The sequence below is a fragment of the Ochotona curzoniae genome, unplaced genomic scaffold (assembly GCF_017591425.1).
Source record: "Ochotona curzoniae isolate NIBS_2020 unplaced genomic scaffold, NIBS_Ocur_1.0 patch175, whole genome shotgun sequence".
In the NCBI taxonomy this organism is placed as follows: Eukaryota; Metazoa; Chordata; class Mammalia; order Lagomorpha; family Ochotonidae; genus Ochotona; species Ochotona curzoniae.
Window position 1 is genome coordinate 494,472 of NW_024466723.1, and position 22,474 is coordinate 516,945.

Here is a 22,474-nt window from a genome sequence, read left to right on the forward strand (position 1 = left end):
TTGGCTCCCCCTGTTTGTCACTCATCCAGACAGCTCTGAGGCTGGTGGGGGGCTGCCCTGCTCTTCCCTCGCCTCAGAGCCAGACCAATAAAACAGAGTGGCAGAACCACAGGCTGTGTGTGGTGGCTGGCACTGGGCTGGGCTAAGAGGGGACAGTTTGATAGGAACCCACTGAGGGCTCTGGGAGCCCTTGCACCCCCAGCCATCGCCTGGCCTGGTCCACAGATCAAGCTGTGGGTGGTAAGTGGGGATCCTGATGGCTCATGCCACGGCCACACACACTGGCATGCACTGCACCCCATCCCTGAAGCCCCAAGGCGCACAGCATGACACTGGCCCACATGGTTCCTAACACTTTATTCAGATAAGAGGTCACAAGCCACAGGACTTTCAAGTGCATGAACATCACTGGTGGGAGGACCACATGCCCTCCACACCCGCCACCCCGCTCCATCCGCCATGGCGTGTGGGGTAGAGAGCTCAAGACCCGTCATGAGAAGTGGGGGAAGGGATCAACAGGGACAGGGGGAGGGGTGTGCTGGGGCCTGGAGCTGGAGCTGTGCGCTGAGAAGGCTGGGTGTGCCGCAGCCTGGCCCCCATCCTGGCGGCCAGCTCCCCTGCATTCCAGCCAGGCCTGCTTCCTCCACTCTCCCTGGATAGCTTAGCAGGAACTCGGAGCCCAGGGTCCCGCCTGAAGGCCTCCCTGACACAGCGCATTCCAAGCCCCAGGGAGGGGATGGAGAGGGTAGGGGGCATGCTCCTGCCAGTGTGCTGCGTGTGTGCTTGCACGTCTGTGTCCCACGCAGATCCCTTGGAGGCAGAGTAGCCAGGGGGAATTGTATTTCCTCCTGCGTGAGTGAGCCAGCAGGGGCCAGGGGCCAAGGACACTGAGCCTGCTGTCTGCACGCCCCCAGCTCCACGCCCGGGGCCCCACGGCAGGCCACTCCTGTTGGTTCCTGGTTCTGTTCTTGCTGGCTTCTGCGGTGTCAGGCCAACTCCTCCTCCTGGCCAGCCACACTGGAGGAGAATTTTCCGGCCCACAGGCTCCTCCTGCAGGGGTGGGACTGGGTAGGGGCCCTGAGACCCTGTCTCAGCCGTTACCCCAGTCCCAGACCTTCTCATAGCAATAAAGTGCTTTGTTCTGCACAAACCCCACCCAGGATGATATTGCAGCCTCGAGTAGCCGATCTGCCTGTCTCCGCCACCCTACCCCATGTGTGGTTAAGGCCCTGACCTTCTAACACCTATGGTATTAGGGCGTTTGGCACAGCTTCAGCCCCCACATCTGCAGTCCAGGCCTGTGTCCAGGGACCAGCCTGCCTGCAGCTGGAGGTCAAGCTGTGAGAAGGAGCCAGGCGCCGCCCCTGGCCACAGGGAGGTACACAGAGTTGAACTCTGGGTGCACATGGCAACTGAACTCTGGGTGCCAGCTGCCCTCCCACTCTGTCCAGGGAAGATGGCTCTCTCCTAGTATTGAACCTGGCTTTTGGCTCCACCCTAGGGGTCAGGCAGAGATTGCCAGGGGGAGGAGGTAGCAGCGGCTGGAGACCTATCTCCCTCTGGTTGGTCTGTGCTGCCTGCCAGGCCCTCCTCTAATGTGTGTTGGCCCCAGGCCTGGATATAACTCGGCCTGTTCACTCCATGCTTCGGGCCTCAGAGCTGTGCCTGGCGCCTCCTTCACACCAGGGCCCCGGCCCAGGAACGCTCTACTTGGGGTCATTACCTGTAGGCGCGCAGCCAGGGACTGACCCGTACAACCCCGCAGCCTCCCTCTTCTGCAGCTCTATGCTGCCGCAGTCTCCCCTTTCGCTGAGAAGTGGGATCCCCCCACAGGATGCGGCTGAGGCCTTGCGTTATGGGGAATAGGCAGGTGATTTGTTGATGTGGAAAACACAGGGTACAGGGACAGATGTGGCACTAGTGTGTGTGGAAGCAAAGATGGTGTGGCCACCGCGGGGCTGGAGTGGGGTTGGGACCCAGGAGCTAAAGGACGTCGGTCTCCCGCTCTATCCCCACGTACTTGAGGGCATCGGCCTGGCTGTACCTGTCCCAGGACAGAGGGGAGCCATGTTATTCTGGAGGCTCTCCTGACCCAAGGGCAGCGCTCCCTCCTGAGTCACCCCCTCTCCCCCTATTCAGCCCTCCCCCAGCACCCCACTTTGGAGGCAGGGCCATAGGGTGCAGAGCAGTCCCCACGGCCACCCCACCTGTAGTCGAAGAAGAGCTCTTCCCCGGCTTGAATGGCTCTCTTGGCGAAGATCCCAATGCGATGATCCCCATTCACCATGACCACTGCAGTGGGGACACAGCAGGGCAAGGTGCTGGGGCAACCACCTGGCGGACCTGGGGCTCCTGACCCCAGATTCCCACAAGTGCGCGCGCACACACACACACACACACACACCAGTGGACCCGGCCAAGCAGCAGGAACAGGCTTGTCCCTGTGCTCTGAGCTCTGTTAGATATGATGTGGGCAGAATTATCTTTCAATCATGTTTGTGGGAAAGTGTTTACAACGATGAAAAAGCAGATTATTGAAACTGAACGAGAGGTCTAAAATGATACCATGATTAAATGGCATTAATTGTGATTATCTCTGGATTTGGGGAAAACAAAAAAAAAAAAGAAAGCCCAACTTGAGAAAGAGCTGCACACATCGCGTCTCGGCCTTTTGGTTAAGATCAAGTGATGAGAGCTGCGCAGGGCGCTGTCACAGAAGCGTGTACCCCGCTCACCTCCAAGGCTGCTGGGAACTCACCTTTGGCATAACAGTTGGGATTCACGGAATGGTTTGCAAAACGAATCTTGTTTCCTTTCCGGGTAGCATCCACTACAAAATCTGCACCAAGCATATCGGGGGAAGACAGTGAGTGCACGAGGCAGCTCTGTAGCTTCGTGACTCAGTTAAGCAGTAACAGACCTGGGACCACCCTGGAGGACCTCGTGCCTGGAGTACAGATTTCCACTTCCCATCTACTGGGCATGGACACTGTTTTTAAGGGTTTTTGTTTTTTGTTTTGAAGAAAAAGGATTTATTTCCTCTTCAATTTCTAAGGTACAGTGACAGAGAAAGGGGTGAGGCCTCTTCCGTGTACTGGCTCACTCCCAGAGGCCCAATAACAGCTGAAGCCTGGAGCTCAGGACTGCACCCCAGTCTCCCCCGTAGGTGGCAGAGACCTAAGAACCCAGGCCGGCATCCATGCCTTCCCTGGCACATCCTTATGTGGAACAGGCAGGGAGCTGCACAGAAACAGAAGAGCTGGGACTTGAACCAGCACTGAGATCTGGCACGTAGGCATACCAGGCAATGGTTCAAGCTGGTGTGCCACAACACCCAGCCCAAGCCCAAGCCTAGGTGCTTAGCACTCCTGCTGCAAACGCAATCTGGGAATGGAAGTGTCTCCACATCTGATGGCCTGTGGCCTGCAAGGCTCTCTGAGGGCAAGCTGGAATTGTGCTATGCGTGTGGTCATCTGCACCTAGACTGAAGGGAATGTTCTAGAAAGCCCCGCACAAACTATTCTGTAGGAGGGGGCGGGTGGGAAGGGGCTCCACACCATTGTTGAGGTTGAAGAGGAAGCTGGACATGTACTTGTCGTAGACCTTCCCTCGGCGGTCGGCCTCGTCCTGAGAAATGAGCTGGGGGAGACAAGTGGCAAACATCAGACTCCAGAAAGGATGGGGAGGGCGGCACCACACACAGGCACCTGCTGAGTACCAGGTCACGCTGTGCTGCCCACCCCGGGACTGATGAACCCGATGAGCTGCAGAGCCAGAGGTTTGTTGGAGAAGCCCTGTGGGATCCCCGAGGGCGCCCCACCCTCCCCGCCATGAGAGCCCCGCTGAGTGATTTAGAGATCCTCCACGGAAGCCTGGCCTGCAGACAATCAGTGTTTTTCATCAGTGGCCGCCCAGGCCCGCAGCACTCACCTCACCACAATACTCAGAAATGAACTCGTTCTTCTGCACAGACTCCTTAATGAAGGTGCCCCATCCGGCCACATCTGAAGGGGCTAGCAGCAGGTGCTGGGGGGTGGGAGAGGGAACCACAGCTCAGCCTGCAGCCAAGATGGGGTGTGTGGCAGGGGACAGGGTGGAAAGAACTAGAAACTTAAGAGGATCGGAAAACAGAAAAAAGGCCTGAGCCATTCTGTTGTGATGGAGGAGAGACCGAACAGGGAGGTAGAGAGAGCAAACAGACCCCTCTTCCTCACTACTGGCTTGGGGCCTCTCAGACCCTAAGCCGTGGGCATTCATGGCTCTGTGTGGGTCAAAAGAACCGCCCACTCCATGGATGGCACAGTCACTTCTAGCCTAACTGATTGAGAGGGCTGCCTTCCTAACCCCACACTAGTGTGGCAAACTCCCCTGGAGATCCTGGAAGCCACTGGTGCTAAGGGGGTCCTGGCCCAGGCCTGGCCTGTGGGGACCCCCACAGAGATGAGGCGTCACCTTCTTGAGGCCCCGCTGGATGCTGCAGTTCTTGCAGGAGACCACCTTGCAGTCCCAGTGCTCCGAAGCCCCGCAGGTGAGGCACAGGTCGGGGTCGCACTCGCGCACAGCCAGGTAGCAGGGGCACTGCTTGGTATTGCACTGAGTTTTACAGCGGCAGCCAGGGAAACGATTCTGACCTGGGGGCGGACAGGCAAAGTGAGGAAGGGCTAACATCCGAGGGGGGATGGCAGGCAAACATGCCTGTTGCGTCCAAGAAGGTGTGGCCCAGCAGGAGAGCAGCTGGCTTGTCGGTGATCACACCAGGGGGGCTCTAAAAGCCTCATGGAGGGCTGGGCGTTTGGCCTGGTAGGTATGGTGCCGCTTTATGTGTCCCCGACCTTCATGCCTGAGTTCGAGTTCCAGCTCTGTTCCTGACGCCTGGCAGTGGTGACAGCTCAAGGAGGTGGGTTCCTGCAGCCCATGTGGGAGACCTGAACTGAGTGCCCAGTTCCTGAACTAGATGAGTATCTGAGTTGGGCAGTAAACCAGCAGGTGGAAATGCTCTTGCTGTTTCTCTCTGCCTCTCCAAATAAATGAATAAACACACAAGTAAACAAATGAATAAATATGTTCCTGAGAAAACTATGCATGTACTTTGACATTTTAAAAAATTATCAATTGCTACCCCCTCCAGCCACTAGGCAGCTTGTTAACAGCCCCGGAGCCCTCTCATAAACTGTGGACCAAATGGAAATAAAAGTTTTGTGCTGCAACTTGAAAAAAATAAATAAATAAAAATTTAAAATTATCATGTATTTTGATCCACTCAAAAGGCAGAGACAGGGAGGGAGAGAAAGAGAAAGGCCTTCCATCTGGTGGGTGCTTCACTCCCCAAAAGGCCACGGCAGCCAGGACTGGGCCAGGCTGAAGCCAGGAGCCAGGAACTCCATCCTGGTTTCCCACTTGTGAGGCAAAAACCCAAGCACTTGGGCCAAGCTCTACTGCCTCCCACGGGCATCGAGCAGGAAGCTGGACCAGAGGCAGGGGAGCCAGGACCAAGCCATGCAGATGTGGGGGACATGTGGCCTAAGGAAGGGTGGTTTAACTACCGTGTTAAAATGCCTGCTTCTGAAAACCAAACAAAAAACCTTTCCAAAAATGTACTTTAAAGACTTCTTCTGGGGCCTGGTGTGATAGTGTAGTGGTTAAAGTCCTCACCTTGAATGTGCCAGGATCCCATATGGGTGCCGGTTCTAATCCTGGCAGCTCTGCTTCCCATCCAGCTCTCTGCTTGTGGCCTGGGAAAGCAGTCAAGGACGGCCCCAAAGGGACCCTGCACCCACGTGGGAGACCTGGAAGAAGCTCCTGGCTTCGGATTGGCTCAGCTCCAGCCATTGCAGCCGCTTGGGGAGTGAACCAGTGGATGGAAGATCTTCCTCTCTGTCTCTCCTCCTCTTTGCATATCTGCCTTTCCATTAAAAATAAATAAACCTTTTAAAAAAAAGTTGTTCTTTTCATTGTAATTTGAAAGGTGAAGAGGCAGAGAGAGACAGATGGACACCGAAGGATCTTGCATCTACAGCCTCACTCCCCGAATGTCTATGATAGCCAGGCTGAAGCCGGGAACCCAGGAGCTCCCACACGGCTGGAGGGACTCTTGCACCGAAGCTCTGCCACGCTACTTTCCACCGTGTGCATGAGCCGAAGCCAGGGAGGACTCCAACTCGCCTGCCAATATGGGAGGCAGGTGTTCTGAGGGGTGACATAACTGTCATACCAAACGCCAGTCCCTCACAGATACTCCGCCCTAAGGTGTACTTTCAACTCCGTTTCGCCACAGCTTTCCGAAGGCCCCTCATGCACTCAATTTTTCCACAGGGTGTCTGCTGACATGCCTGTGGGTCAAGTCAAGCAGGTGTGTGGGGGAAGCGGGCGGGGGCCACGGGAGAAAGAGCAGGTGTGAGTGCAGAGCGAGCTGCCTTTCCCCTCCCCCCCCCAGGCTCCGGGTCTCACTTTCCACCCGCCACCCCCAGCCTTGCTGGGGGACCGTGGGGAGCGCTTCCGGGAAAATGCAATCTGTGCTCGGCACTGGCAAAGCCTCGCCATCAAAGCAAGTATCATTTTGAGAACAGAACGCATCCGCTCCCTGCCACCCTCCTCCACCCACAGCCCCCGCAGCACGAGCGCCTCTCTGCTGTGGCTGAGACTGTCGGCTGCGGCGGGTTTAGGTGGTTTTGCTGACTGCCTGGGCACCAAGAGCGGCAAGCTGGGGTGGGGGGGAACCCTCCAGGCGCTCAGAAGGGAGAAAGAAGAGCTGCTAACTTGCCTGCCACCTCTTAACAGAGAGTCGGTTGTTTTGTTTTGTTTTTTTCTGGGGTGTGCATTGATCAGCACTGGGAATACTCAGACCCTGCATTGGACGGCCTGGCTTGAGTTCCAGCGCCTCCACTTTTTAAAAATGTTTTCATGTATTTGCTTCAGAGGCCGGGTTACAGAGAGAATGAGAGGAGGAGAGCGAGACATTGTCCATCTGCTGATTCACTCCCCAGATGTTCAATACAGCCAGGGCTGGGCCAGGCTGGAGGCAAGAGAGCGCTTCCGCTCCTGCTCCAGCTCCCTGCTAACACACACACGGGAGGCCGCAGGTGACCGTCAAGTGCCCAGATCCCTCTGGGATGGAGTTCTGAGCACCTGGTCCCCACACGGCCCAGCCAGCCCTGGCTACTGAAGACCTTTTTGAGTCTCCATCTTCTGTCTCTTTCTCTCAAGTCAAATGAAGATAATTTAAGTTTAAACTAAAAGGAAAAGTCCCCCAAAGGAAGACTGTGACAGCACCTTCAGGGAAGAGTCCCACACTCTTTAGTTTCTCTGGAAGGGAAAATTAGGTCAGCACCCCACTTCTCAACATGTGCTGCTTCTTACGTACCTAAGGGCTTTCAAAAGTGATTCCCCTGCCCCAAGACCTTAAGCACTAAGTTTCCCTGGGAGAATGTCCAGGGCCAGGACAACACGACAAGGCCGTCGGCCACCGAGGGGGCAGGGGTGAGAGGAACGCCTGGGGTGGGTGGGGAGACAGGTCCCACGGCATGCTCACAGTCTGGGTTGCACTGGCAGAACTTCTCACAGAAATTCTGTGTCATGATGCAGGGGCAGGTGCTGTCACAGGGGCGGTCTGGGTGGTCACACGGCTGGTAGTTGTACACTTGCGTGGAAGAGTTATCTAGGAGAGAGAAGCACGAAGCAGGAGGCTCCTGGGACCCGCCTCGTGGCAGGCCAGCCCTTCAGCCCCAATGGCTGCGGCCCTGATTCCAAAGAGACTTGTTCCAGCCATAGCCCGGGGCACACGCCTGGCGGCTGACGGAAGGCGGCAGTGGCAGGCACTGCCATTCCCCAGCCCTGGTGTGGGGGCGTGTTCTGTGCGGATGAGCCGCCTAGATAACTCGCAGTTCAGCTGGATACCGGGGTCTGAGCTCTCGGATCAGCAGTCTGCCCAGCAGCACCGCAACAGGGTGGTGGTAGCGGGGAGGGGGTGTCTTTGCTTCTGAGGAGGGCTGCTGGGCTGCAGCTGCAGCGAGGGGTGGAACTGCTCTTCCCAGCCACTGCAAAAGCTTCAAAAACCTGTGCTAGGTGGAAGTGGCCAGGGTCAGCGAGGACATGTTGTGTGGAGTGAGGTGGGGGAGGTGAGGGCCATGGGCAGGAGCCACAAACACAGCCCCGGAGCCACTTACCCTTCTTGAGCTGGATTTTCCTGCAGTGCGCAGCCCATAGTCTGTAAGACAGAAGAGTGGGTCTGGTCACGTTGCTCTGCCCTGATGATCAGGGCGTGGCCCCCTACCTAGTGCCCAGAGCCTGGCTTTGACTGCAAGACTGCAACTTACAGGGCGCAACCCCCTCTCCCCAGGCAGAAAACGCCAAAGCCTCTGAGCAAGGGGCCACAGGTGTTGGCGAATGCCATCACGGGTGGCACTCATTAGAGAACAGAGCAGGCCAAGGGCCAGGTTTGGTTTGGTTTTGTTTTGTTTTTCCAGCTTCCCCTTCTCCCCCCGAGGGAGGCCAGCTGTGAGGGTATAATCACACAATACAAGTGGAGAAATAAGCCCAGGTCACAGCAGAGAAGTGGGTGAGGCGGGAAGCAGCCACCAGGCCAGGAGACACCCTCAGGCTGGTGGCCGGCAGCTCACGTGGAAAACCGGAAGGCCACCTCATGGTCCAGGGCATCTGGAGGAGTGGGCAGGGCTGGGCCCAGGCCCATAGCCGAGAAACTGGCCCTCGGCAGGGGGAGGGGCTCACCCAACCCTGGGAGGGAGGCTGGGCCCAGAGGGCACGCAGCGCCCAGAGCGCACTGCCCAGGGCGGCGGGCCACCCAGCTCCACCTGTGCTTCCGCTTCTTCTTCTGCGAGGGGTTCATGAGCTCATCTGTCGGCAGCTTCAGGATAAGTGACTCTTTCACGGCAAACTGGAAGACCTGGGTGGGCAACGCAACAGGGCCCGTCACTCCTGGCCAAGCCACGCGGTCAGGTGGGCATCGAGCCCAGGAGCTTGGCTCAGGAGGGCAGGGCGTGGCACACAGGCAACAGACTGAAGGCTCCTCAGTGAAGGGGAGACGGGGTGCTACGGGGACATGGGGTCCCTGGCTGACCCCCAACGGCTGACCCAGGCCCGAGGAGGGAGAAATGCTGAGCACTGCAGCGGCCCAGGGGCCGAGCATTCATGGCGGCTCTTTCCACCGCGGCCTTTGGCTGGATCTCTTCAGTTTTAGTGTTGGCTTTTTGGAAGGGAGCTTTGCCTGCCTGCGGCAACGACCTCACGGGAACCGGGCCCCGGCGGAGCTCTGGCGCCCCCTGCTGGCACGGCCATGCCAAAGCCTGCCGTTCAGCAGGACGCCTGCACCCTGCAGTAACAGCTCCTGCTGCTCTTCCTCCTTTCCTTTCCCTCGCTGGCTCTGTACCTTTTTCAGATTTCTATGGAAACTACAGTCCTTATCCTTAGGAAAAAAGCAGACTTTTTTCTTTTTTGCTTGCAATCTAGCCTTCTGGGTTAGTTGGGAGCCTGTGCTTCAGGGAGTTAGGTAGTGAGCTCCCAGATGAAAGCCAAAAGGACTTTGGCTCCCAATTCTCGACTGCCCTAAGTGAAGGAGGCCGGAGGGACCCTGCAGGGTCAGGGCACCTCGTGCCAGGACCTCAGGCCACAGGGGCTCCTGTCCTGCCGCACACCCGGCCCTGCCCCCTGGCCCCCAGTCGCCAATGTGTGGGCTCTCTGCTCCTGTCGGCTGCTGGTCTGAGTTAGGAGGAGGAGGGGACAGAACACTCAGCAGCAGGACATGGGGACACTAGAAGGCCTAGGGGGCTGATGGGGGGCGTACAGCAGCCAAGGCCACGGTGTGCCAGCTCTGGAGATCCACAGAATGAGCGGGAGGCCTTTCCAGGAAAGCAACAACTCCAGAGGTGTTGGGAGGTGGGAGGAGTGAAAGTCAGAGGTGAGGGATGGCGGAGCTGCGGGCAACGCTGGGCCCTGCCTCCTCTGGGGGACCCAGAAAGACAAAGTCAGCAGGAACACCCCAGACCCACGGGCTGCTGGGGACGCGATCGGGCGGGCCTGCGCCGTGCTGCAGGAGTACCTGTTTGCATGTCTTGGTGCCCAGGAGCCTGGCTATGGAGCAGAAGTTGTTGAAGTACGTGCCATGGAAGACACGGAAGAGGGACTCTTCAGCGCCGGTCCACTCCACGGGCTCCGAGGGCGCCTCGACCACACAGAGCTGGGCTGGGGCGGGGCTGGCTTTCTGCTTGGTGGGCGTCTGACAGCGCGAGTTGGCCTCTGAGAGGAGACAAAACGAGGTGGAGGGCTGCTAGCCAGGATGGCTGACATATGTGGGAGAACCTGGGGGAAAATGCTCCCCCTCGCCACTGCCTGCGGGTGAACTTGGCGGCAGAATGGATGGTTCCACCCACAGTACCCTTAAGTGTTGGATGGCGACCTTGTCCTTGCAAGGAGAGATGAGATCTTCGCCCCGCTGTACCTGAAGAACTGGAGGCCCAGTCGTTGCCCGTGTCCCTGTCACTGTCCCCTTCTTTAGTCTCGGCCACAGCGGAGGCCGAAGTGTTGGCGCAGGAAGTGCTGACCCCATGGTGCCGGCGCCGGCGCCGGCCGGAACACTTGGAGCGCGGGTTGTGCAGCATGGCGTATTCCTTGGCTCCTTCCTGCGGCAGAGCAGAAACCGGGACGTCACCACGCACGGCCCTCGCCCAGCAGCCTTGACCTTCCTCAACATCCGCATCCCAGGGGCAGTGCTGCTGCCTTGCCGGCTGCTGTGTACCACATGGCTGGCGTGACTGCAACAGCCGCTCCACAAAAGTTGTACAACTTACAACCTTGATTTTTTTTTCTTTTTTAAGATTTGATTCATTTGATTTTTTTTTAAGATTTATTTATTTATTGGAAAGTCAGATATACAGAGAGGAGGACAGACAGAGAGGAACATCTTCCATCCGATGATTCACTCCCCAAGTGAGTGCAACGGACGGTGCTATGACAATCCGAAGCCAGGATCCAGGAACCTCTTCTGGGTATCCCACGTGGGTGTAGGGTCCCAAAGCCCTGGGCCGTCCTCGACTGCTTTCCCAGGCCACAAGCAGGGGGCTGGATGGTAAGTGGAGCTGCCAGGATTAGAACCGGCGCCCATATGAGATCCCAGCGCATTCAAGAGAGGACTTTAGCTGCTAGGCCACACTGCCGGGCCGATCTGATTCATCTGAAAGAGTTGCGGAGAAGGATCTTCATGTTGGTTCATTCCCCGAGTGGCCACAAAGGCCAGCCCTGAGCCAGGCTGACGTCTGGATCTCCCTTGCATGGAACAGGGATCCAAGTACTTGAGCCATCATTTACTGCTTGACCCTGACCCTTGGCAGGGAGATGGATAAAAAGGAAGGCAGCCAGGACTCAATGGCTGCCCATTAGAGAGGCTGGTGCGTAGATGGTGGCTGAACTTACTGAGTCGCAGCACCGGCCCAGCATGTTTCCCTTATAAAATGTTCAGTCCTTACACTTGTACAGTGTTACTATTTAATTCTGAAATTACTCTATGATCTATTATAAAACTGAACGTGCCATTAGCACCTATAGCTATACTATAAATAACCTTTCAAAAAGTTACTGATTTGGGCCTAGCATAGTAGCCTAGTGGCTAAAGTCCTTACCTTGCACACACTGGGATCCCATATGGGCACTGGTTCTAATTCCAGCTGCTCTACTGCCCTTCCAGCTCCCTGCTTGTGGCCTGGGAAAGCAGTCGAGGATAGTCCAAGTCCTTGGGACCCTGCAGCCATGTGGAAGACCGGGAAGAAATTCCAGGCTCCTGGCTTTGGATCAGTTCTGCTCCAGTCCTTGTGGCCATTGGGGGTGGGGGGTGGGGGGAGGGCGGGTGAATCAGCGGATGGAAAAACCTCCTCTCTGTCTCTACTCTCTGTAATTCTGACTTTGCAATAAAAATAAATAAATCTAGGGCCTGGTGCAGTAGCCTAGTGTCTGAAGTCCTCGCCTTAAATGTGCCAGGATCCCACATGGGCACTGGTTCTAATCCTGGCAGCGCCACTTCCCATCCAGCTCCCTGCTTGTGGCCTGGGAAAACAGCCTAAGCCGGCCCAAAGCCTTAGGACCCTGTACCCACATGGGAGACCTGGAAGAACTTCTGGCTCCTGGCTTCAGTTGGCTCATTGCACTCACATGGGGAGTGAATCATCGGACAGAGGATCTTCCTCTGTCTGTCCTCTCTGTGTATCTGATTTTCCAATAAAAATAAATCTTTAATAAATAAATAATCTTTAAAAAGCGTTACTGATGTGAGAGAGACCTGAGAAAGACAACTCCTACAGGCTGCTTCTCTCTCCAAATGCTCACAATGGCCTGGAGAGGCCGGGATGGAGAGCCCCACCCCGGTGTCCCACAGGGCTGGCAACTCCTACAGGCTGCTTCTCTCTCCAAATGCTCACAATGGCCTGGAGAGGCCGGAATGGAGAGCCCCACCCCGGTGTCCCACAGGGCTGGCAGGGACCTTGTTACCTGCTGCCACCCACGTCTGTCTTAGCAGGAGCCGGAGCTGGGACTTGAACCGAGACACTCTGCTACGGGACAAGTACCCCGCCTGTGTGAATTGCTGGGCCAGACAGCTGCCTCCACTTCCTTAGGTTGGTTTTTTTTTTTTTTCCATTTTATTTATTTTTGGGGGACTCAGTGTGATGGTTCAGTTGGCTAATCCTTCCCCTTGGCAAGTGTCAGGATCCCATATGGGTACCCGTTTGTGTCCCTGCTGCTCTACTTCCCATCCAGCTCCCTGTTTATGGTCTGGCAAAGCAGCAGAGGATGGTCCAAGACCCTAAGACCCTGCACCTGCCTGGGAGACCTGAAAGAGGTTGCACGCTGCTGGCTTCACATCAGCTCAGCTCTGGACACTGCACCCATGTAGGGAGTGAACCAGCAGAAGGAAGCTCTTTCTGGAAATATCTGCCTTTTCAATAAAGACCCTGCCTCACTTGTGAAGCACGGTCACCCAGAGTGTTTCCCAGAAAAAAACCCTCGAGTGTGCACTGCTCACGTCCGGGTCATGGAGCGCGGAGGCTACAGGAAGGACACTGACTTCAGGAGGCAGGAGAGAGGAGTGCAGGCTGCGGGGGAGCCTGCGGGAGCGCACAGAGGGCCGCCTCGTAAACACGAAGCCCACCGCGTGAGGCTGGGTTTGTCTCTCAGGTAATTCTCAGTATACCTGGAGAACTAACAGAACGCAGAGCAGATAATGTTCCGACCTTCCAGCTGATTTTCTTGAGTATAAGAGAAATGATTTTGTTTTTTGGAGCTGCTGTGGGATTATTTAGCAAACAAGCATCACAACAGTCAATGACTTACATGCAAATGGCTCAGGAAAAGACAAAAGGTGTGCACAGTCCAATCCATAAGGGTGAGCCCAGCTCAAAGACCTAGTGGCTAAATCCTTGCCTTGCATCCGCTGGAATCCCATATGTTCCATTTCCTTTCCAGCTCCCTGCCTGTGGCCCAAAGCCTTGGGACCCTGCACCTGCGTGGGAGACCCCGGGGGAGGCTCTGGATCTCAGCTCCAGCCACTGTGGCCACTTAGGGAGTGAACCAGCGGGTGGAAGATCTACCTCTGTCTCTCCTCCTCTCTGCAGATCTGACTTTCCAATAAAAGTAAATAAATGTATATTTAAAAAAAAATCTACGTCTCAAATAAAACAAATGACAAAATAATTTTGGGCATAATATGTAACTTAAAAATATTTTTTAAATTGGAAAGTCAGATATACAGAGTTAGGATCAGCTCTGGGACAGGTGTCGTGGCACAGTTAGGACACTGGTGGGCCACTCCTCCAAAGCCCTTATCAGGGAGCCCGGCTTGAGTCCCGGCTTTCTGCCCTTCTGACTCAGCTTCCTGTTAATGCCCCCAGAAGGGGGTGGAAGATGGCCCAGTCTGGACTCCTGCCTCCCACACGAGAGAGCCAGAGGGAATTCCTAACTCCTGGCCCAGTCCTGGCGGCTACAGTGAATCACTGATAGAAGGTTCTATTATGATATTAGTGTGAAAACAATGGCATTACCCACTTTTCTGTAGCCCTTGACCCTTTGTACCCTAAGTAACTAAGTAAGATTATAAAAAAAAATAAAGTAAAAATGAAAAACAAAATCGTGATCTAAAATACCGCTCCCCCGAAAAAAAGAAGGTTTTATCATTCTGCCTTCAAATCTTAAAAAAAAAAAAGGTATATCCTGTCCCCTTCCTGTGTGATTTACAGGCACCTAAAGGACACAGCCACACAGGGGAGTGCCCACCCCACAGGGACGCACGTTAGGACTGTTTCAATTCTAACAATACATCTGAAACCCCAGCAGGCGGTATTTAGAGCACAGAAACCCCTAACGCCCTGCAGGGACCAGTGGGTGCTCCTCTGAGCACAGACACAGCAGGGGTGGGCTCCGCGACCTCCAGACAGCCACACAGGCTCACCTGGCCACACGTGGCCCCGGGGGGCGGCAGAAAGCCCAAGAAACACTTCCAGGTGGACTGCCTACCCAGTCAAAGCCAGAACAGCCTACGGACATACCAGCAAGAGGAAGCAGTCTGTGCCACACGGTTCCGGTTCAATCTTGATTTCTTTGTTCTTACGTTTATACACATTTGGGGTGGCATGAAAAGCTGGAACACAAAAAGCGTCTGGTTCCCAGTGGTCCACCAGTTTGACAAGAATGGTGGTGGGGGGGGGGGAGGAAAACTGAACGGGAATGAGAACTGATGTAAACAGGGCTGACTTAGGAGCACATGTCTGACCCCAACCCAATCCCCTCCAACCCTGGAGGTGCTGGGGGCCATGTATGCAGCTAATCTGTCCGCACTGCAGCTGGGGAAGATGGAGCTGGCCCCCTTGTGGGACCCTGGTCAGCCAGAGGCCCAGAGCTCCAGCTGGACGGAGGAGGAGGGGGTGGAGCCTGGGGGCAGGACCAAGAGTGTGTCTCCCCCGGTGGCCCCACTCACGGTGAAGGAAGCAGTCGTATTTAAAGCAGCGGCGGCAGAAGAGCGTGTGAAAGGAGTGCAGGGACTGCTCCCGCTGCACAGACTTGGCGTTGGGACCATCGATGTTGGGCGTGCACTGAGGGGGCAGCGCGTTGGGGTCTGACATCTCGGTCAGCTCTCGGTACCTGGTGCAGAGAGAGGAAGCCCCCCGAGGGACTGTCTCCACCGGGAGAGTACAGCGTGGGGATGGGCAGGGACAGCCTGCCAGGGCACTGGGGGATCCTGCTGAGGGAGGAGGGTGCGGTGTGTAAGGCGGGAATGCCACCGCAGGCAGGATGCATGATGCGGGCGGGCGCGTGGCTGCAGGCGAGGGGAGGGGCGGTACCGGGGCGGCTTCCCAGGAGAACCGCCCGCCGAGTCTTCCACCTACACGGACTCAGAAGCCGCACTGCGGCCGTCACGGGGGCAAGGGGTGTTCCAAGGTCAGCCAGCGCCAGAAGTAACCGGATGGCCGGCAAATCACAACTTGCTCATCGCAACCGGTTCTTCGTTAGCCATGGCAGCAGCTGGGACACGAGTCGTGCGCGGGCCCTGGGTGGGATAGCCTTCCTTACCTCTCCTTCATGTCGTCCGGGACTCCGTTCTCGGGGAACATGGAGGCAATGGCACTGAAGATCATGTCATTGGGGAACTGCTTCTTGGAGCTCTTCTTGGTGCCTGCATGGCAAACGACACTCTCCTGAGTGCCCGCCGTGGGCCTGGGCGCAGAGCCGTCTGCAGACCTAGTCGGCTTTGGGCAAACTTTCCCATAACCAGGCTGGGGTTGAGCCGGGCTGTGGACTGTAGGGACACAGCAGGTCTGGAGCTGCCAGGCCTTGGCTCACAGAGGCCACGAGTGGGCACTGACCAAAAAACCCGTTCCACTTAGGACGGGGGGGGGTCTGCCTGCACACAGAATGCTGATTGAAGAACCCGGTGGGACAAGCACTGGGAGGCCCGAGAGGCACCGAGCCTCCGCACCTGCAGCACGACTAGAGTGATGGCACAAAGGAACACAGCCGGACCCAGGTGCACGTAACCCACGGACCTGCTGACCCGTATATGCGCCTCTTTTCGGTCTAGAAGGAATATTGGCAGCAGATTTATGGGATCATTTCTGTTTCTTCTTTATAATTTTCCATGTATTCCAAACACGTGACTTTTATATTGAAAATGAATAGCAATCATTATGCTGTAAGTTCTCCCTCAGCTAGGTCACAGCCAGCCCAAGCTGTTGTGTAAGGGTCACGTTTTCCTTTCAGGTGGACCAGAGAAAGTTGCCAGAGGCGCCCCCGCCAGCCCCATGGTGTCCATGGTGTCCATGGTGTCCATGGTGTCCATGGTGTCCAAGGGGCGGTCCAGCGGCGCACCTTCCAGGGCGTGGCGCTTCCGCTTCCTCGTGACCGGCAGGTCCTCCTTGCCGTCATCCTGCTTCCCATCCGAAGGGTCGTTGTGGCTCTCCTCCTCCTCGTCTGAGTACTGATTCAGGGCGTCCACCAGCTCCAGAAAAACAGCGTCACTAATCAGGACAGATCCAGGGATCATCTCTGAAATGGGGGGGTTAGAGGGTGAGCCCCGGCCGTTTCGTGCTCCCTTAGGAAACTTCCAGGGCACGTTTCTTGTCTTTGCTGCTGAGGCCTAGGCAGCTGCCACACATGCGTGTCCCCACCAGGGAATGATCTGAGTGGCTCTTGCACCTGCAACAGGTCAGCTGGCTGGAGTGGACAGCCCGGCCAGGGGCTTGATTGTTACTGGGCATTTCACTTCCTCAGCCATAAGTCCATTTTATAGTTTGGCTCAAGACCTGACCAAAGTGTGTAAACAGCCCCAAGTGAGACAGAAGAGTCATTAAAAGAAAATTCTCCCTTGGTTTTCCAGCTACTGTGTGGGTGGTTTTCTCTGAATCAAGTTTTCTCCACAAAATTGATTTTCTATAATCTGAACACAAGGGGGCGCTGTGGACTAATAATGTGCTTCAACATCATCCTGCGAGCGCCCAGCACAGGAAAGGGGAGGCGAGGCTACTTAATCCCCGCTGCTCTCCTCTCACATACTGACAATCTTTTACACAGTTACCACTAATTCTTGGTGATTTACTTGTAGGACACTCAGGATGCTAAACATCTGTGAGATGCAGGACAGCTGTGGATCTAAGTGGCCAGGCAGGGCTCATGTTTACTGCCATTCTCAGAAAAAAGGGAAATGAAGGATTCATGGCCCTGGATGGACACACAGAAACCCAGACGAAACTCCCTCGTCCCATGGGAAGCTCTCCAGTCCCTGATTCTTAGTAACCTTTTTATGTCCCAACTCTTTTACACTTTAACTGGGCTATTGTTGTTGTTGTTGTTGTTACTATCATTATCATTATCATTATTTTATTTAAAAGGCAATCTGGGCCCGGCACGATAGTGCAGTGGTTAAAGTCCTGAACATGCCTTGAACATGCCTCGGGATCCCATATGGGCGACAGTTCTAGTCCCGACAGCTCTGCTTCCCACCTAGCTCCCTGCTTGTGGCCTGGGAAAGCAGTTGAGAACAGCCCAAAGCCTTGGGATCCTGCACCCATGTGGGAGACCCGGAAGAGTTCCTGGCTCCTGGCTTCAGATTGGCTCAGCTCCAGCCGTTGTGGTCACTTGGGGAGTGAACCATCGGACAGAAAATCTTCCTCTCTGTCTTTCCTCTCTGTATATCTGCCTTTCCAATAAAAATAAATAAAACTTAAAACAAAAAAGGCAATATGTCTTTTGCTCTGTTTCTGCCTTTTAAAAATATTTTTACTTTTACTTGAAAATCAGAGTTACAGAGAGAAATGGAGACAGACATCTTCCACGTCCTGGTTCATTCCCCAGACGGCCAAAACAGCCCCAGCTGAGCTGGTCTGAAGGTGCGAGCCAGGGGCTTCCTCTTTACCTCTCACATGGCTACACTGGTCCAAGATCCGCTGCTTTCCTAGGCCATTAGCAAAGAGCTAGGTCAAAAGCCGAGCAGCTAGGACTTGAACTGCTACCCATGTGGGGTGCAACTGCCACAGGTGGAAAACTAGCCCCCTATGCCACATCTTGGCCCAGTTTCCCATCCAGCTCCGTGCTTATAGCCTGGAAAGACAACAGGGCACGGCCTCAGCACTTGGGCCCCTGCACCTTCACAGGAAACCCAGAAGAAGCTGCTGGCTCCTAGCTTCAGATCAGGCCAGTTCTAGCCACTGCAACTGTTTGGAGAATGAACCAGTAGAAGGAAGACCTCTGTTCCTCTGTCTGTCTCTCTCTGAAACAGCCCTTCCCGTGTCCCGGTGGGGCAGATAGAGAACAAGGTGCCGATGGGCGAGAAGGGCTGGCTCAGAGCCTCCGCGCAGACAGCCCGCTGCTACCTTCTTCGCCGTGGACCTTCCCGTCGTAGTTGTTGATCAGCTCCTCTATGAACGTCTCGTCTTCCTCCTTCACTTCGTCGCCCATGTAGGGGATGTTGCATAACACGGTCTCGTCTTCCACCTGCAAGCAAGCCGGAAGGCGTTCACTCCCGGAGCTGCTGCCCAGCTCCCCCTCCTGCCGTGACAGCCCTGCTGAGGTGCTGCTCCCGCGGCCCCTAAAAACGTCTTCGGTAACAGTCCCCTGCCTTCTTAAAAAATGTTTTTAAATGGTTGGGCTAACATGGTTTCATTTTCCATTACAGTAAAAAGCATAATGATCTGTTGCTTTTTTTTAAAAAAATCTTGGTGTGTGGCTTTATTTGATATTCACGCATCAATGGATCAAAGATTAGATTCACTTAGAAAAACCGACTCCAATTAAAAATGCAGAACTTAGATTTCCTGGTGTTACTCCTAAACTTAAAGTAGAAGTAAGGTGTTGTCCACTCCACTCACATGCTCACGTTTCCAATCCAAGCTAAGGAACTGGGAGAAAGTCAGGATAGCTCCGAGTACATATGGGATACTACAGCACTGAGGAATCCCAAGATGTGTCAGGAATAGCTGGAAGTGGGAAGCCCCAACTATCTGGGTGGTGCTTTTCTGTAGGATTCTCGGCGTGGGTCCAGGCCTCAGAAAGCACCTTTAAACACTGGGCTACCTGGTGTCATGAGGATGGCAGAGGGTCCCATAGCTGGACACAGTGGCCAGGTAAATAATGAGGACAAACTGAAGACCAAACGGTGAGGCTTCTCGTGTCTCATGAATGGAAGGATTAACTAGTTGAAATCTAGGCAGTTTTCCATTTCTTGGCAGTCTGATGCATTTTTAATGTGTTTTAAATTCTCAATTAACATACAGTAGTCGTACATATTTATGGAGTACAGGGTGATATTTCAATACACGTGTGTTATCACATCTGGGTAACTGGCCTAGCTGCCACTGAGACATTCATCTCCCTTCTGTGCTGGCACATTCCAAATCCCTTCTGTCAGCTGTCTGCAGATACACAACTAGCTGGTGTCAACCAGTTATCCCTCTGAACTACGAAACACTGCAAGCTCTTCCTCCTGCCCGCCGCTCCTGCGTTTGAAAGGCTGGCGTCAACACCTCCAGTGCAAGTGGCAATATTACTCAGAGGAGGGAAAAGTCAGTTTAGTGGATGATGTGAAGCTCCAAAGGCTCAGCCTGACGTGCTAGAATTTGACAGCGCTCCCATCTCCCACCCATCTCATCTGACCCGTGAAACAGCTCTGTGACACGGGCAGGAGCGTCACCCACACAAAACTCAGCAGGGACTAACGGCACCTGCTTTGTCGTGAGCAAGCCAAAAAGAAGATGTCTTGGAGGGTGGGCTGCAGAACCACTAGAAAAGAAGTGGGCCACCAAACAAGTTCTAGATATCCTGGAAAATAGGAGAAGATTCCCCAACAAATCAACAGTGACTTACGGTTCCCGATGGCTGCCAGTCACACCTGCTGGGACCCCGAAGCCTACTGTGGTGTGTGCGCTGCCGGCATTTTCTGGCAGCGAACGGTGCTAAGGGACTGGGAGGAGACGCTGCTCACTTTAAATGCTGAGCTTCAAGGAGAGTTACTCCGGGGCTTCACCCTCAGAGCCAGCGTCCTCTGTAGACCCCTGCCCTAGTACAGTCAGCAGCGCTGTCCTGGGCCACACCCTCCAGGAGGGCTGGTGATCAGAGCTACCTGTGGCCCCAGCACAGACGCCCAGACGAGAGGACCGTGTCCCCCACATGCACTCTGGTCATCTCCCATGGCATCTTGCCTTGGAGGACTCAGCAAAGTGCTCCCTCAGCTGGGAGCTGACAAGCTGCCTACGCCACAGCGTCTGTGACTTACGCTGCATGTAACTGCACATAATAAAATAAAGTTGGACCAAGATCGTAAGAGAAAAATCAGTCTTGCCCAACCTCATTCACTCAAAAAAAAGGAAAAAAAGAAAAGGCTAACAGACCAACATCCAGACTCCACAAAGCAAAAGCACCTTGGAGGAACATATATAAATATATGTAAGCAAATTCCAGCTAGTTCTGCCTCGTGTGCCCACACTTCGTGACGCACTTCCACTGTCTCTGAGAGGAGCTCCGGTGTGTCAGCCTAAGAACCATCTAGGACAGTGTGAGCAGCCAGCAGTGCCTTCAATACATACCATGAAGTTCTGCTGCAGAGGGGACCAGGAATACATGATGGGGACCAGCGCCACTGTGTTCAGAGACCGCATTAGCATGTGCTGGCTCGCAAAGCCCGGGAACATGCTGTCTATGGTGCACTGCAACACACAGGCACAGGACAGTGAGAACACAGCCCCCAGGCACTGCGGCAGCGGGTGGTCGGCCCCCGCAGCCACGACACCAATTAGGATCCTAGTGTCTCACATCAGAGTGCCTGGGTTCAAGTCCCAGCTCCGGCTCCTGACTCCAGCTTCCTGCTAATGCAGACTGGGAGCTGGTGGTGGTGGCTCAAGTCATTGGGTTCCTGTCACCCATGCAGGGGACACGGATTGAGTTCCTGGCTCCCAGCTTCAACCCCGACACTGGAGACATACATCTGAGGAGTAAATCGGAAGATGGAAGCACTCTCTCTCTCTCTTTCTTGCTCGCTCTCTTTTGATCTTTCTTCATCTCTGCCTCTCAAATGAGTAAAAAGGCAGGGTGGGAAGAATCCAAAAGGCCATGAAGCATAGGGAAATGATTTGGAGGAGAAAAAAAAAAAAGAGGGAAAGTTGTGTTTCCTTCTAAACTCATCCTGGAGCCCTTCTAATTCCACCAAATGCCAAGGCTGGGGTTACGTAACGGCAGCTCCTGCAGGAACCCCTGGCTCACCTGGGGAAGCAGGAACTGCTGTCTGCTTCATGTTGTGCCCAGCACAGTGCTTCCCACACTGACCTCAGGGTCACATCAGCGGAACCTGCAGGTCCCCGGGAAGCACGTGGCAGCCAAGGGCCTCCCCAGCACTTAGCAGATGTCGGCCTGAAGACACAAATATCTTTGACACAGACGCCAACCCCACTGCATAGTGGCGGGGCCACTACACAGGGAAACAAACAGTACGGAAATTATAACTTAAAGAAGCATCATTCTGCTTTAGGGAAGATAATGGTTTCATCATTATATGTCACTGGATAGATACTTTTTGTTTTTGAAGATTTACTTATTTATTTGAATGGCAGAGTTACAGAGGGAGAGACAGAGAGAAAGAGAAATCTTCCATTTGTGAGCTCATTCCCTAAGCAGTCTCAGTGGATGGAGCTGGGCTGGTCTGAATCCAGGAGCATCTTCCGAGTCTCCCACAAGGGTGCAGGGGCCCAAGGGCTTGGGTCATCTTCACTGCTTTGCCAGGCACTTTGGCAGGAAGCTGGGTAAGAAGTGGAGCAGCTGGGACTCACACTAGCACCCATGTGGGATATTGGCACTACAGGCAGCAGCCTTACTAAATATGCCACGGTGTTGGTATCAATAGCGATTTAAATTACCATTTTAAACAAAATTTTAGGGTTTTTTTGTGTAGGGGGTGTGAAGATTCATGTTACTTATTTAGAAGGTGGAGTGATGGGGAAATGGGGAGGGGACAGAGAGAGATTTTGCATCCACTGGTTTCCCTCCACCACGTGGCTGCAAAGGCCAAAACTGGATGCAACTCCACCCGGGTCTCAGACATGCTGGTAAGGACCGACGTTCTTTCCCAGGTGCCTTAGCAAAGAGCTGGACTGGTAGTGAAGCAGCTGGGACAACAATCAGCACTTGGTTAGGGGATGCTGGCATCACAGGTGGTAGCTTATCCTGCTGTGCCACGAGGCTGGCTCCGAACTGCTATTTTTACTTATTAGAGAAGCAGTCAGAAAGGCAGAGCACTCGTCCAATTGGTTCACCCCCTCAAATGCCCACACTGGCCAGCGGGGACCAAGGCAGGGTCCAGTAGCTAAAACCATAAGCTGGGTCATGCATAACGTGTCTTTTCCAAGACCTGCCCTGGCAGGAAGCTGGGGTCGGGAGCCAGAGCCAAGGACCACCAGGGCACTCTGGTGTTAGTCACACCCACTCCCTGGCTTTTTTTTATTTT

The 22,474-nt window shown here is 54.7% G+C and overlaps 1 protein-coding gene across 2 annotated transcripts in view; it reads right to left on the reverse strand.

Annotated features, from left to right (window-relative positions):
• Positions 1-340: 340 nt before the first annotated feature.
• Positions 341-22,474, reverse strand: part of LOC121166586 (histone-lysine N-methyltransferase EZH1) — a 32,364-nt gene continuing 10,230 nt past the window's right edge. Inside the window, exons 5-21 of one of the 2 annotated variants that reach the window (XM_040995801.1) lie at positions 20,565-20,684; positions 18,357-18,477; positions 16,357-16,533; positions 15,562-15,664; positions 14,969-15,132; positions 14,541-14,632; positions 10,451-10,631; positions 10,052-10,248; positions 8,808-8,899; positions 8,163-8,203; positions 7,529-7,654; positions 4,453-4,631; positions 3,931-4,026; positions 3,558-3,639; positions 2,759-2,839; positions 2,208-2,292; positions 341-2,044 (exon numbers count right to left, since the gene is read on the reverse strand). In XM_040995801.1, the coding sequence (XP_040851735.1) occupies positions 1,984-2,044; positions 2,208-2,292; positions 2,759-2,839; positions 3,558-3,639; positions 3,931-4,026; positions 4,453-4,631; positions 7,529-7,654; positions 8,163-8,203; positions 8,808-8,899; positions 10,052-10,248; positions 10,451-10,631; positions 14,541-14,632; positions 14,969-15,132; positions 15,562-15,664; positions 16,357-16,533; positions 18,357-18,477; positions 20,565-20,684 (1,998 nt within the window). In that variant the 3' untranslated portion in view covers positions 341-1,983. The remainder of the gene's footprint in view (positions 2,045-2,207; positions 2,293-2,758; positions 2,840-3,557; positions 3,640-3,930; positions 4,027-4,452; positions 4,632-7,528; positions 7,655-8,162; positions 8,204-8,807; positions 8,900-10,051; positions 10,249-10,450; positions 10,632-14,540; positions 14,633-14,968; positions 15,133-15,561; positions 15,665-16,356; positions 16,534-18,356; positions 18,478-20,564; positions 20,685-22,474) is intronic. The other variant, XM_040995803.1, reaches the window with a different exon arrangement.